General features: G+C 40.7%; 1 protein-coding gene across 1 annotated transcript in view; it reads right to left on the bottom strand.

Moving 5' to 3' along the window:
- The window catches only part of CTDP1 (CTD phosphatase subunit 1), a 46,599-nt gene that overhangs the window by 12,828 nt on the left and 18,265 nt on the right, over window positions 1-15,506 (bottom strand). The window contains exons 8-12 of the mRNA XM_053396699.1: window positions 13,750-14,814; window positions 12,852-12,993; window positions 10,363-10,593; window positions 7,879-8,038; window positions 1,385-1,557 (exon numbers count right to left, since the gene is read on the bottom strand). Coding sequence (XP_053252674.1) covers window positions 1,385-1,557; window positions 7,879-8,038; window positions 10,363-10,593; window positions 12,852-12,993; window positions 13,750-14,814 — 1,771 coding nt within the window. The remainder of the gene's footprint in view (window positions 1-1,384; window positions 1,558-7,878; window positions 8,039-10,362; window positions 10,594-12,851; window positions 12,994-13,749; window positions 14,815-15,506) is intronic.

Below are 15,506 nucleotides of genomic sequence, written 5' to 3'. Positions count from 1 at the left end.
AATTGGTAGTTTGGGGTCAAGCTAGCAGTCATGAGAGAATTGTTGCCACTGTTAAGGGTACACATCTTATTTCAAAATAGGTTTGAGTAATTTTATGTATTTATTATAGAAGCTGTATTGTGTGCCATATTATTGCCCTGACAGGCAGTACTATAATTTAGAGACCTGAAAAAGCACATCATTTGCATATCATCTGACCAAGCAAGCATTCATTTCTACAATAGATGTTAATAATATTTAACATGGTAGGAAACCTGGATAATATTCAAAGATGTAGCTTTATTTGGTAAAAGCGCCATTGTTTCATGTTCTGAATTTTTAAACTACAATGTCTTCTAAAATTAAAAAGCAAATCTGTGCTCAGTTTTGTAGGGAACTCCTGCAGACTTTAGCCAAAAAGCAAAATAGATAAGGCTTCAATCTTGTAGTCATACCTTGGTTCTAGAATGGAATCTGTTCCGGAAGTCCATTCGACTTCCGAAAACATTTGAAAACCAAGGCGCGGCTTCCGATTGGCTGCAGGAGCTTCCTGCACTCAATGAGAAGCCACATCGGACATTCGGGTTCCAAATAACGTTCACAAATGTTGGGAACCAAAACGTTTGAGTCACAAGGCATTCGCGAACCAAGGTATATGCATAGAATTAAGCCCCACCAAACAAATTGGGACTTGACTCTGAGGAACCATAAACCAGGACTGCACTGTTTTGAGTGTGAAATTTCCTAGTCCAAACTTCACCTCAGTCATAACTTATACAGTGGCCACAGGTAAGGCACCATTTTCTCAGCCTTGGCTGTAACCACTGCAATACAGGGATAATACTGCCCTAACCTTACAGGGTTGCTATAAGGATTACTGAGACAGTGACTTCATTCAGATGCAACAGTGAACTATGATTTAGCATTATATGAATGAACCTCAGGGTCATGCATTTCTCCTCTTCCCTGCTGCTGCCACAAGATTGCAGGCATTCCCTTCAACATTAAAGCACTCTCAGTTTATCAACAGGCAATTTTGAATGTTATCATAAACTATGGTTTACTGTGACAGTAATAAGCAGCTGCAAGCCTTGGGTTCATGCACTTTCTTTCTTTCTCTTCTAGCATAGCTGTAATAAGAGATCAGAGGCTTTTGCATCTGTTTTTATATGTATAGAAACTGCACTTTAACATTTCATCTATACCCAAGGAACTATAGTTAATGTAAGCCATGGTTATTTCATCCAAGTTCCAGGATCTTTAGCCTTTCTTATGCATACTGGCAGAAATGCTTTGGAAGTCTGTTACATAATTTTTATATGCACTTTAAAGAAGTAGTAGGTGAAAGAAATATAATGCAGAGAACACCAACACTATTCATTTTAATAAGGTAAAGAGCACATACCTGGGTACACTGCCTGTCAAGCTTCTTTCACTTGAAGATGTCGAAGCAGGTCTCTCTTCTATTTTTACATTTACAGTTTCTTTTGCTTTACTCTGTGGTGCTGCCTTTCCATCTCCTGTCTTCTTTTTTTCACTGTCGCTGTCGTCACTGCCTTCTCCCAATATGTCATCAACCTGCCAAATGATCAAGCGTTAGTAATGACACAACAGTTTAGCAGAACAATTGAACAATGACTGCATATCCGTATCAATGACTTTCTGATGCATCTTTTAAAATTCCAAGCTTCTCAGGGCAGCATAAGGCAATACATAAATTAATGCAACAGTCAAATGAGAATAGAATACTGAGCAATTACATCTGTGAAAAAAGAGTATCTGCATTTTAATTTAATGTTTTAAATTGGATAAAACTGAATCAAATTAAATCACAACTTTGCCCCAATACTAAGTATGGAAAGTAAGCTACAGGAGAAGTTTCAATATGCACATGTTCTTGTTGATGTGTGGGGCATCAATAAATAATAACTGCTTCCAAATCATAGTTGTTTAAAATTAATAGAAAACTTTTGAAAAAGGAAGAGTATATGACGGGATAGAGTGAGAGAGAATTCTACCCCCTATATATAGAGATCTATATATAGAGAACCAGAAAATATATGTAGTAAGAGATGAGTCTGAAAAAGCTCTTTAAAAGTTTTATACACCACTTCTAAAGCATTCTTTTCTTTCAGGTTGTAGGAATGCTTGAATCAAAGACAGAATAACTTCAAAGCACCATATTTTTTGGATTGACAGAGCAAACTAGCACAGCAAGTAGGAGGTATTTTCTAAACTGGTATCCCATTGATGCTGCAATCATAATTATATGTACTATGAAGTTACCTCCTCTGATTTCAGTAAAATTTCAGAATAAATGTGCTTAGGATTGGACTACTGAGACAAAAATGGGACGCAGGTGGCGCTGTGGGTTGCCAATCAGAAGGTTGGCGGTTCAAATCCCCGCGACGGGGTGAGCTCCCGTTGTTCGGTCTCAGCTCCTGCCAACCTAGCAGTTTGAAAGCACATCAAAGTGCAAGCAGATAAATAGGTACTGCTCCAGCGGGAAGGTAAACGGCGTTTCTGTGCGCTGCTCTGGTTCGCCAGAAGAGGCTTAGTTATGCTGGCCACATGACCCGGAAGCTGTACGCCAGCTCCCTCGGCCAGTAAAGCGAGATGAGCACCGCAACCCCAGAGTCGGCCACGACTGGACCAAATGGTCAGGGGTACCTTTACCATTACTGAGACAAAAAAGCCTGTGTCCACATTCTAGAGCTTGATATGACTGATACTCTATATGGATTAACATCTAAGGCATATTTTCTAACCTAAGTAATAAAAGTATCAAAAGCTGAAGGAACAGGGATATAATAACACATGTCTAGAGAGAAATGTTCGCAATAACTTGTAATTCCATGTTGTACATTTAGGCAATGGCGAAAAACATTATTTGCTGCTATGATTAAATCCAACTGGAGATCATACTGAGGAAAAGAAAAGTGTGGAATTGTGTAATGAGATCTAAGAAATTTTCCGTTAACCCTAAATGAAAAGCAGCTACTATGATTCTTAACAAAAAAAATGATTAGATTACAACATACAACATTGTACACACATAAAATACAATACATCCAAAGTAATATCCCCAAAACCAAATAAGTAGTTATCCCACACAACCATTTGTGTAGACAAGAATGTAGTTTATGTTAACCAAAAAGTATTATATGTTTCATTTTAGTCACGTAGATAAAAAAGCTGTACTGATCAGTTCTAAAAGAGTCTTTGTCCTTTAAACTTAGTGCCAATTTTATTTTGTTAGACAATTTCCCCATAAGTGCTATTTAATAAACAAAACAAACAAACAAATAATAATAATAATAATATTTTTTTATTTATACCCCACCCATCTGGCTGAGTTTCCCCAGCCACTCTTTCCCCAGACAAACTTTATTATTATTTATTAAATTTGTGTATCGCCCTATACCCACAGGTCTCAGGGAGGTTCAAAGCAGCATTCTCCAAATACTTGCTGCATCTTGTTATTACAAACCTGGCCACTAGTAAAAGAGAACTTATTAAAGCTTTAAACCAGGCATAGGCAAACTCCGGCCCTCCAGATGTTTGGGACCACAATTCCCTGGTTCTGTTAGCTAGGGATGATGGGAATTGTGGTCCCAAACATCTGGAGGGCCAGAGTTTGCCTATGCCTGCTTTAAACCGTAAGTACCTCCCATGAAAAGATTGAGCAGTGCCAGCTGTGGACATTCAAAGGCATTTTGTTTGGTAATTGCTTTTATTTCAACAAATATTTGCTACCAGAACTGAGGTCCATGCCCGCCACATATGTTGATTAGAGCATAGCAATACACTGTCAATAGAGAAGGTGTGGTGGAAGATAATTCATGTTGCTTGAAACTGCAGAGTTCTGTATTTTCTGCCTTTCACTGAAGAAATGCTCTTGCAGAAGTGTTTAATGTTAATGTCTGCATACCCAAGGATGGAAACCAGTTACAAGACATGCTGGCGCCCAATGTATTTCTCCAGCACTTGAAATGCAAGTACAGAAATAACTAACATCCTTGAAGCGAACTTATGTATAAATAAAAAATAACAGTGTCTTCTTGGTTGTGCTAAATTGCACCTTACTCTTTAACACATATTCAACCATTCTGCCATTTTAACGAGAGGGTAGTTTCACTAAATGTGATATCTGTTTTCCACGTGCAGTTTACGAATTAAGGTCCCTCCAGCATTCATGAGAACATTCCAAAGCTTACTTCAGCTACACAGGGTTCTAACATACAGACTTAAGAAGTATAGCATCCTCTCAGTCAAAGGCTTTATAATAATAGAATCTGAACTACCGTATTTTTCGCTCTATAACACGCACCCGACCATAACACGCACGTAGTTTTTAGAGGAGGAAAGTCCGTAGACATGCCACCCATAGGCATTTCCTCCATAACACGCACAGACATTTCCCCTTACTTTCTAGGAGGAAAAAAGTGAGTGTTATGGTGCAAAAAATACGGTAATTTCTAGTCTTTTCCCCCCTTGTATTGCCTCTATTTCCAGAGCTCTTAGGCTGGCTTTTTATGTTATACCAGTAACTTTAACATAGCAGTCTCTCCACCACTACAAGGAAGACACAAAGGGGGAAAAGGCAAAGAAACAGCCTCTTCTCCCAAACAAAACATTGGAAGCAGATAGTCATGTCACTCAGCACCTAGTGCCAAGCAGGGCGTTTCCATCAACACCCTTAAACAACCGCCCTCACTTTTGTTAGAGTTATTCAAAGGCAAAAATTATTTTTATTTTTGAGATTTTCACTCACACTCCAAGAGTCATAACTGTCCCTGCACCACTCAATAGGAACTGCAGCCATCCCAAAACCTGTTCCCTCTAGAGTCCACATGATGTCATTGAAAGCCACCTTCCATCATTTCTGATTATTGGTTATACTGGCTGATAGGAGTTAGAGTCTAACAATCTATGAAGGGAACCAGGTTGGTTACACCATAGGTTCACAGGATGTGTTGGTGGCTTAGAGAGGCTAACTTGACTGCTCAAAGTTACTGCCAGCTGATACTGCTCTTGGCCTCTGAGGGAGACTAAATTCCTTTGACACATAGGGTTCTGGTAATGAGCTCCGCAGCCCTCAAGGCTGGCACCCATGAGGATGACCAAGGGAGGGTCTTGGAAGGGGGTGCTTGTGGTTAGGTTGGCAGGGTTCAGCTACCACTGGAGAACAGAGTGGAGTTGGCATGGCAGGACACTGGAAAGTGACCCTTCTGTGATATGGTCTTCTGGTGGTGGTGGTGGAGGAGCGATTGGAGTAACTGTAAACCAAAGGCAGGATGCCTAGACAAGAAGCCATGAGGCTTAGTGAATGTAACAAGGACATTAGGTCTGCTGATATTCTGGTAGTCTGGGAAGAAATGCCTGGACACAGGTTCATTAACCTTTTTGGAGACAGGACTACCTGGGCTTAGGCTGTGTCCATTACGGCCCTAAGGTATTGAATGTTCTGAGAGGGCAGGATATGGCTTTTATTTCTTAACCAGGCAGCTGTGAAATTCTAGCACTGAAAGTGTGCTGAATGTCTTGTAGGCTTTCTACCTCGAAGGGGACCTCAGGAGGTGGTAAATTAAAAACACCTTTCTACCTGAGGTGGAATACTTTTGTGAAGACTCTTGGTGCTGACAACAAACACGCAAAACTTGAACTGGTAACGCTACCTTAAACAGGTATGCAAACCTGACAAACTGTTGCCTTGAAGGAGGCAATGGTGCAGCGGCTCCTGGGGGGAAAAACACCAGCCTGGACCCAGAAATTTATTTCAACCACTCAGTTGTCAATACACCTTTTATCTGGTGGTAACATGATTTCCTAAGCCTCCTGTAGGTAGACAAAGGAAAGACTCTCAGAACTAGGAACACTCTTATTTTTATATAAGAGAAAGAGATGGGCAGACTAGAGATTGGATGGAGTTAGGGGCAAAAAACCATGTGCCGCTACATAGCTGCTGTTCCAGAATGACTGGAATCTTAAAGCACTCCTCTTCAGGAGCAGAATGCAAACATTTTGTTGCAGGTTACACTTTGATTTCCTGTGTTCTTCAGGGATGCTAAAAATCAACAAGCAGAATACAGTTTCCTTTTGATACAGAGAAAAGGATCTTGATAAGAAGAAACAAGTGCATACTCTCTAGGTCTGCTTTGTAGGATACAGAGTGGGATAACTTTCAAAGCAAACTAAAACGAGGCTCCTAGAAATCTTCTTTCTTTTCCAGGCTTGTTATACTGCCATTGAACTATAATGGTGACTCTAATTTGCCAGGATGGTGCACAGAAGTGTGGGTGGATGCAGAAGCCTCTGGCTTTTGGTGCCTGGTTGTAATCTACTGGACAGAGACAAAAGCCAATCTTGTGTTCTGCCCAGTTGCATCTCTGACCCTGTCTCCTACCTGCATGCAGCTCCCACATTGTCCACAAGGGAATGTAACTCTCCAGCTGAAACTTCAACTATTCCCGTTTTACTATGTCTTAGGGAATGCAAATATATCACAGGAATCTCCAATTCAACTAATTCTAAGTTTCAGGGCACCTTAAGACTGGGACACGTTATAAGAATCAGCCAATACAATTCTACATACATTCTGGGAAAGCAGCCATGTAGATCGCAAGTCCATTCTCCCTCCAGCAAATGGACCAGCAGGAGACCAAAACAGGTTGAAACATCCAGCACATTTGATGTGTGTGAACATAAAGACAAGTTGAGGCAGTGCTTTCGATTACTGATATTAGAACTAATGTACCTCTGTAAAAACTTGTAAGGACTTGACCATTTGTGGGGAATTTTTTATTCCACTATTAAAGTAAACAGTGTGTGGTTCTTGGGGAGTTATTCATCTTCAGATTATAGGCTGCTAGCAGTTTCTCCACAGCAGCAGGGGATCCAGCCACTATTTATTTAAAAAATGCTTATGCAGATTGCAGCTATTCTTAGTAATTGCCTATACAGGACTTAACATTTTTACAATTCATACAGAGAATAAAAGCTGAGTAGATGGAAATAAAGAAATGACATTCTCTGGAGCAAGCAATTCTGACACACACATATGCAAAATAAAATCAGTATTAGTTAAAACTAAGGAAGAAACCTCCAATTTCCCCACTATCCTTTAGCATCCAAATACAAAAGTTTTACTTCCCCATCATAAGGCTGAAGGGATACAAAGGGCATCCTTCATAAGAACACTGCATGAACTATGGGCTACAGGTGCCACTGAGGCTCTAGTTTATCTGCTAAGATTATAGAGAGTCCCTGGATTTCATTTCTAATTGTGTTTCAACTTCAGGAATTGCAGTGATAAGTTCTGAAGTGTGAAGCAAAAATATTATTGGGTGAAAATGAGATAAAAGGGAAAAAAATCTATGCATCAAGGTATTTCAAGAATAGCTCAACTTCATCTCATTTGAGTGTATACGTTTCAGAATAAGACTTCATAATATTCAACTTTCATTTCATATCTGCTACACACATAAAAAGTGTTATTTCTTGTCAGGAAAGGAAAGCAGGGCCAGATATTAAGTAACTATACAATTAAAATATCTAATATCTATTACATGTTCTGCAGTATGTTACATGTAACCAAATATATACAGATGAGCCTCAGGTAGGAAACACTGGGTATTAATTGCAACAAAACTGTGCAGTCAAATTCCCTCTGAACGAATATAAACTGTATGTTATGCTAAGAAACAGATGATGTTTCCACATTCAAGTTCCAGATGAAGCATTATGATAACCCATTTTATCAATGGAAATTAAAAATCTCATTTTTGAGCTTAACCCTCACTCTTCATCTTCCAATACCCTAGAGGCGCTTGGATATCTCTACTGCACTAAAAACGTGTCATGTCAATTAATTACTCAGCAGTACACAATCAAACTCACCTCTTTATCCATACTTTCTAAATCTTCTTTACAAAGAGTGTATAGTGGCATTGTTTCAGACATACTTGGCTGGCGTTTCCGTTTAGATGGGCCAGGCTCTTCATTCTCACTTGCTGGCATCTCCTCTTCATCAAAAAGCTGTTGGTGTGGTTGAACAACTCTGAAAAAAGATTCAAAAGCTCTGTGTTACATAACTGTTATGATCTGAACTGAATAGAATGTCAGGATAGATTCAGTTTGGAATACAGATCCATTTCAAAAATCATACAGTGGAAAACTTTGCCCCATTCTTCATGTTGCTCAATATGGATTTCCCTTTTCCACACTTCAAAGACTTCTGAAGGCAATGTCAAAGCTTTATCAATTGGAAATGCAAAAGGAGTGAGCCACTCATGACGCTGATTCTCACAGTAGCACTTGTTCTCCCACGGACAAATTAGGTAAAAGTTTGGGAACCTGTCTTCTTTCAAATGTAGAAACAGTTCCTGCTCCAGCCAACCTAGCAGTTCGAAAGCACATCAAAGTGCAAGTAGATAAATAGGTACTGCTCTGGTGGGAAGGTAAATGGCATTTCCGTGAACTGTTCTGGTTTGCCAGAAGCAGCTTAGTCATGCTGGCCACATGATCCCTTGGCCAATAAAGAGAGATGAGCGCCGCAATCCCAGAGTCGTCCACGACTGGACCTAATGGTCAGGGGTCCCTTTACCTTTACTATAGCCACCTCACTTGGGACTCTCACCCCACCAGAACACAGACCCCAAAGAAAGCCTATGTTTTTTCACCACTAAAAATGGATCCAATTTTTCTAAGGCATTAGAAGAGAACAACATTATGTAAAAAAGTCAAAAGTGTTCAGCCCCACTGTAATTTGTTTTGGGTAATATAAATGCGCTTAGCCAGAAGTTGTTCTTTGGCGATCAGTCGTATCCGAGTAAGATTGTCTTCCATAAACACAGTTTTAACGATGAGTCCGTAAGTGACTGTGGAGGCCAATTCTGGATGCACACGTCCTTCCACAGTGGGGACATTGGTTTCCAGGTGGGAGTTGATCATGGTGTGAATTTGCCAAGCGTCCTAAATTTGAGTGACTTCAAAGCCCATGACACCTTTGGTAAAGGCTGTCCTCCAACTGGAGCGCTCGCAGGCCAGTGATTCCCAGTTGTCAGTGTTTATACTACTTTTTTTTTAGATTTGCCTTGAGACAGTCATTAAACCTCTTTTGTTGACCACCAGCATTACGCTTTCCAATTTTAAGTTCGGAATAGAGTAGTTGCTTTGGAAGACGATCATCAGGCATCCGCACAACATGACAAGTCCAACGAAGTTTATGTTGAAGAATCATTGCTTCAACACTGGTGATCTTTGCTTCTTCCAGTACACTGATATTAGTTCGCCTGTCTTCCCAAGTGATGTGTAAACTTTTTTCAGAGACACCGTTGATAGAATCTTTCAAGGAGTTGGAGATGGTGTTTATAAGTAGTCCATGTTTCACAAGCATATAGTAAGGTTGGTGGTACAACAGCTTTGTAAACAAGCATTCTGATTTCCCTGTGAATGTCCCGGTCCTCAAACACTCTGCACTTCAATTGGGAGAAAGCTGCATTCACAGAGCTCAGGCAATGCTGGATTTCAGCATCAATGTTGGCCCTTGTAGAAAGATAACTGCCTAGTAGGAGAAGTGATCGACATTTTCCAACATTACACCATTGAGCCAGAAGTAACCACAATAAAGGCGAGGGTGAAGAAGGATTCTTGTTTCCCTACTTTTATATTGTTGTTGTTGTTTAGTCGTTTCCGACTCTTCGTGACCCCATGGACCAGAGAACGCCAGGCACCTCTGTCCTCCACTGCCTCCAACTTTTGTCCTCCACCTCTGTCCTCCACTTTTATATTACAGGTGGCTAATCCTGTTGGGGGACATGAACCCTACACACATACCTTTTCTGGTTTCTAAGGCTCCACTGAGTTTGGCAGCAGTGGCAGAAATATTTAATTATTTTAAGTAAATACGGAGATGGGGTAGGTAGAATCCAGGATCCTGATTGGGATACAAAGCAACTCACTGTTTATCATTCCAGTTCATCACTTCAATTGTTCAACAAGTACAGAGGGAACATTGCCTCACCCTGCTCAGCTGATGGACAGGGATCAGCTAAGGAGGGAAGCTCTGTGTGTGTGTCCTTGTGGCTACCCCAATAGTGCATACTTTGTGTATGCGAGGGTGTGAAGTGGCCACACACACCATTGGAATGTGCTATACACACCCCACCCCCGGACTGCCCAATGGTGAATGCAGCCAGGCCAAAAAGGTTAGCCACATCTGTGTAACACTTTTCTTTAGGAAAAATGTAGTGTCACGCATGGACTCAAGAGCACCGATTGCAAGAGGAAAACACACTTAGGATTATTCTTTCACAATCCTGTTTAAAATCTTAATGCCAAACAAAACTTGAAAATGATTTATGAAATGTTATGTTCATCTACCTGAATAAGGAATGTTCCCCATGGACGGGCAGAGAGAGAGGAGGAGCTGGTGCTTGAATATACAAAGACTGGCTGGAGCTTTGAGATCCTTTCCTAATTAATTTTCCGGTGTTGGGATCATAAAGCCGAACTTCAGGACCAGGCTGACACTTGGGATGAATGGGAGTTGGGTGGAAAAGAGCAGTCTGGAAAGCACTGTGTATATCGGGAAACATGGCAGGACTGTACTCTCTGTTAGATGAAATGTTTAAAAGACTTAAGTTAGCAGTCAACATTCCTCATATACACACATAAATACATACATATATGTATACTGTACAGTATATAAAAATAAGCACGCACACACTTGGCCCACCACATCTTCTCTCCTGACTGTTTTAGTCCAGCGCTGTCCCACCTGCCCTACACCTGATGTCATACAGGGGCAGGTATGGGGCATATGTCAAATGTGGGGCAAGTAAGTACAGGGCTTGGCTGAAAAGTGCTTTGCAAGTGCTGCTAATTTGCAGGGCCTGCAAAGCCCCTTGCACAGTGCTTCCCAAGCACCCAACAACTTGTGCCCAGAACTTCCAAGTGTTAACACAGGGCTTGTAAAGTTTGCTCAGACGTGTGTGCAACATTTCCCAGTGTCTGACAATCAACTGGCCGTTGCATGTTTGGAAAGCACTGTGAAAAGGGCTGAGAAAGCCCTTTGAACTCTCTTTTCCCACTCCAGCAGGCTAACTTGTTGACACATGTTGATCATCTAGTGTCATGATGATGCCAGATAATTGACAGGCGGGTGGTCCTGCCCACTTGCCAAAGTTGGCCCACAGTATACATAGTGGGTTTGAACTTTCAACCATAGATCAGCAACATTTTTGGAAAACAGAAAAAAAAAATAGAAAAGAAAATTCATCAGCAATTTGTGTCAGAAAACTTCTAAGTATTCCACCATTAGGTCATTAAAAAATAAATAAAGTGAGGGTCCTTATCCAAAATTTGCAAAAAGAAAATCACCATTTCTTAATTTATAGTTAGTTTTAGAACACACACCCTGGCTACATAATGCTAAATTAGGGATGGGGAACCTTAAAAGAGGAGTTATGCAGCCCCCACAAGTATCTCTATCTGGTCTTTGGGACTCTCCCTAGGCTGCACCTGCTCCTCAAGACCCACTCCCTACTGGCCCAGCTCCACACCCTCCTTGATTGTTAGCATCTGCTTGAAATATGTTCCTGAACTCTGATAATGCCTCATGCTTTCCTGGAGTATAGAGAGGGGTGTATGAACATCAATTTTACACAGGTAAAAATTACATTAACTGCTCAGTCCATTTTTGCCTTTGGCCCTACCCAGAACTGGCATGTGGCCCCCAGAAATTTGCCTAGAAATTAATGTGGCCCTCGGACTGAAAACGGGACCCAGCCCTGTGCCAAACTATGGCTTAGTGCAGTGATGAAAACCCTAATTTAGACCAAACTACACAGACCCGTTCTACATTGATACAAAGAACTGTACATTAAAAATGTTCTCATTATCTCTAAAGATTTCCACATTCGTAGCTCAGCTGTAAAACAGCAATTATTTCCACAAGAATTCAGTCTTGTGGATCAGATTTTATTAGAGCACACCAAACAAAACCTGTTATTTACATTAAATAACATCAAAGCAATATTTCCAACTATAGAAAACATGCACACGTATCCATCCTATTGAAACTATGAAGCTAGTCTGAAGTATCCTTACTCCACCTAGTAAAACATAACGCAATTTATGTAATTATCCAGCTTGATATTGGCCGAAGAAAAGCCTTGCGAAGTCATGGAAACAACACATGTCTGGCAGCATTAATTATGCGATGGCACCCTTTTTAATCCATACAGCTTATGGATGTTTATGCACATATAAGAGGGGTTATTACCAAGGAAGTGTTTATAGGAATGGAGCACTAGCTCTATCTATTGGTTCTGGCTAGTTTTCATATGTGAATGACTAAAAACAAGATTAAAACAAAATGCTCCTAAGTTTGTGGTGCTCTTGGATCTAGGCTCAGACCTGGCTGTTCAAGCTGTGGCCAGGAATGCCTATGCAAAATTAAGATGGATACACCATCTGTGCCCCTTTCTGGCACCTTCTTGTCTTGCTTTGGAGATCCATGCCTTAAGTCACTTCATCTCGATTATTCTACATGCTCTATGAAGCTGACTTTGAAGACCAGGTGGTTTAGGCTTCTTACATGTGGCTCATGTTAACTTCTTTTTGTATCAACTTACATTGTCAGCTTATTTATTTCCAGGGACAATTCAAAGTGCAGGTTTTGACCTGTTAAGTTTTAGACAAATGGTTTGGGTTAAGGTAACCCGAAGGACCACCTTTCTCTGTACTGTATAACCCTGTTTAACTGGGATCTTCTCTTTCAGCTATTTGTAAGACTGGATATTAACTGTGAGCCCCATAAGATTTTAAACTCAAGTGTATTATTTAAATAATAAAACTTTACTTTTTACCTTTGTGTTTTAAGGTAATCATCCTTCAAAGGAAACAGTTGTTCTTCTACTTTGTCCCAACGCTCCAAGCAGCTCCATAACCAGTCTGGATTTACAATATGGAGATTTTTATAGTTCTCAGCTTGCCGTACTTTTTCTGTGCCTATTTAAAACAGCCAAACATTAGCATAGGTGACAGAAAGGCTTTTCAATAAATCAGCACTGAGAACAGTTTACAGGGATTAGGTGCTGAATTCAGTGGGATTTAAGAACACAGCTTGGATGCTTTTAACATTCTCCCCATGCATTTAAAGCAGTCTGTAACATGGCAATGACTACAATTGTAAGGTCTTAGTTGTTTTCACAAAATCAGGATCCAGATGCAAAGGTAAGATAATTTTTGTGTGTGCAACAGAGGCATATAGCATTATAGTTTTGCTGACAGGCCTAGCCAACTGTTCAGATAAACAACTTACGCATTTCTAGATATCAACAGAGGCAAGAAACACAACCTGGGCTAAAGGAGGAATGAAGAAGAAGAAGAAGAAGAAGAAGAAGAAGAAGAGGAGGAGGAGGAGTAGTTTGGATTTGATATCCCGCTTTATCACTACCCTAAAGAGTCTCAAAGCGGCTAACATTCTTCTTTCCCTTCCTCCCCCCCCAAAAAAAACCCTCTGTGAGGTGAGTGAGGCTGAGAGACTTCAAAGAAGTGTGACTAGCCCAAGGTCACCCAGCAGCTGCATGTGGAGGAGCAGAGACGCGAACCTGGTTCACCAGATTACGAGACTACCGCTCTTAACCACTACACCACACTGGCTCTCAAAGTGTATGAATGTTCTTCAAAATAACTGAATTGTATGACCACCTATTCACACAGAGCCCTAGTTCAAACCCATGTTTTGGATTTACTCATACTTACCAGCTCTTGCTGCAATAAGGTGTGTTGGCTTATTGGGGTCATCTTCATTCAATACTAAGTTTTTTGCAATCTTAGCTCCAAGTGCAGTAGCATGATAATGCTCCCGTGTTTTTTCTATGGGATAATTGGTTGGGTATAACCCACTAAATAATATGGTAACATCTGACAACACTTTTCGTTTCAGTTCTGGCACTATTTTTCTTATATCTGGAATTTCATCTGTTTCTTTTCTCACATATTTATCATACTTTGAGTAATAGTCCGTGTGCACCCGAACAAGAATCTCTTCGAGATATATTAAATGGTCATCACTGTCTGTATCGTCATCTTCCTCTTCCTCCATGCTTTGATCTAAAGATTCTCCCACAGTTATCCCAGATTGCTCACTATTTTGAGATTCTGTCTCTGCCTCTTTCTTGTCCACGCAACCATTTCCTAGGCTACAAAGGCTGTCTTGTTCACTCTCTTCATGTGCTTCCAGATCGAATGCCTTGGGATGTGGATTGATGCTAGGTGAGGATACAGAGTCAGCAGAATGGTTCAGCTGTCCGTCCTTTTCTACATTCGTATCAGTTCCCACCAGAGGCACTGCACTTTCCTCTAGTGCAGGCTGTTTTGATTTCCTCCAGCTTCTCTTTCCTTCATTTTCACTATCTGTAGCAGAAGAGGAGGAAGATTTCCTAGCATCCAACCCACTGTCACTTTCACTATCACTCGACAATTCAAAGTCCAAATAATTTGTACTCTTGTTTTGAATCTGCTGTTTGCCTACAACTGTCCTATTATCATCGTCTGAAGACACATGAGATTCCTTGGCACTCATCACATCATTAGTAACATCCACTCCATGTTTAGAATCACTTAAGGAGTCTCTAACTTTATCATTGCAATTCAAATTCCAGGATGGAGTCTCACTGCCGACAGAGTTATTGCCATTTACTTCATTTGCAGATTTTTGAATGCCATTGCTTTGTTCGTCTACATTTCCAACATTCTTTGCTTCTTCAGAGTCTCCCGCTGCTGTTGCTGGGTCCGATGCCTCCGTTACTTTTGAAGAATGATTTGCTAAATTAAGAGATATGTATGCATATTAAAATGAATCCGTCTTTGAAGCCAAAATGCTTAGTAACAAATATACAAAAGACCTAATAGCTAAAGACACTTAATCCAATTATGCTTATCTTTATTTAAACCAGAAGCCTGGGGTTGTGATGGTGGCGGTGGAAATAATAAATGGTTCCACTTACGTTTTTTAGGTCAACAAATAACTAGTTCAAAACCGTACATATGTAGCATGGAGATTCAATTGTTTCAGAGGATGAAAAAAAGGTTGAACATCCTATTACAACACAGCACTCAAACACAGCTTGATGTACCAAGTCACAGGGCACAACGTGTGTCCCACCTTTGGCACCCTGTGCCTGGGTAACCCTGCCCACCACCACCCTGGCATCCACTCTCACCATGCAAAAGTGAAGCAGGGCTAGCTTGTGTCTGACACACAGGGTGGCAGCAGAAGGGTGTGTGTGTGTTCTGTCATTGCATAGTTCCTCTTAACACGGTAATGAATGGAGGAGGATTCCAAGCTTACAATAGCACAAGAATGGGGAGACGGAAGGTCCCTTTACACAAACAGCAAATAACAAGCCATTAATAGAGAAGTAAGTACACTTGTCTTTTCAGACTTATTGATACTCTGCCTCAGGATTCCAGGCACAAGATGCACGGCTGCAACTGAGGCCATAAGCTGCAATATT

The sequence above is a fragment of the Podarcis raffonei genome, chromosome 7 (genome assembly GCF_027172205.1).
Source record: "Podarcis raffonei isolate rPodRaf1 chromosome 7, rPodRaf1.pri, whole genome shotgun sequence".
Lineage (NCBI taxonomy): Eukaryota > Metazoa > Chordata > Lepidosauria > Squamata > Lacertidae > Podarcis > Podarcis raffonei.
The sequence above is the reverse complement of the archived record's forward strand: the minus strand, read 5'-3'. Positions and strand labels throughout refer to the sequence as shown.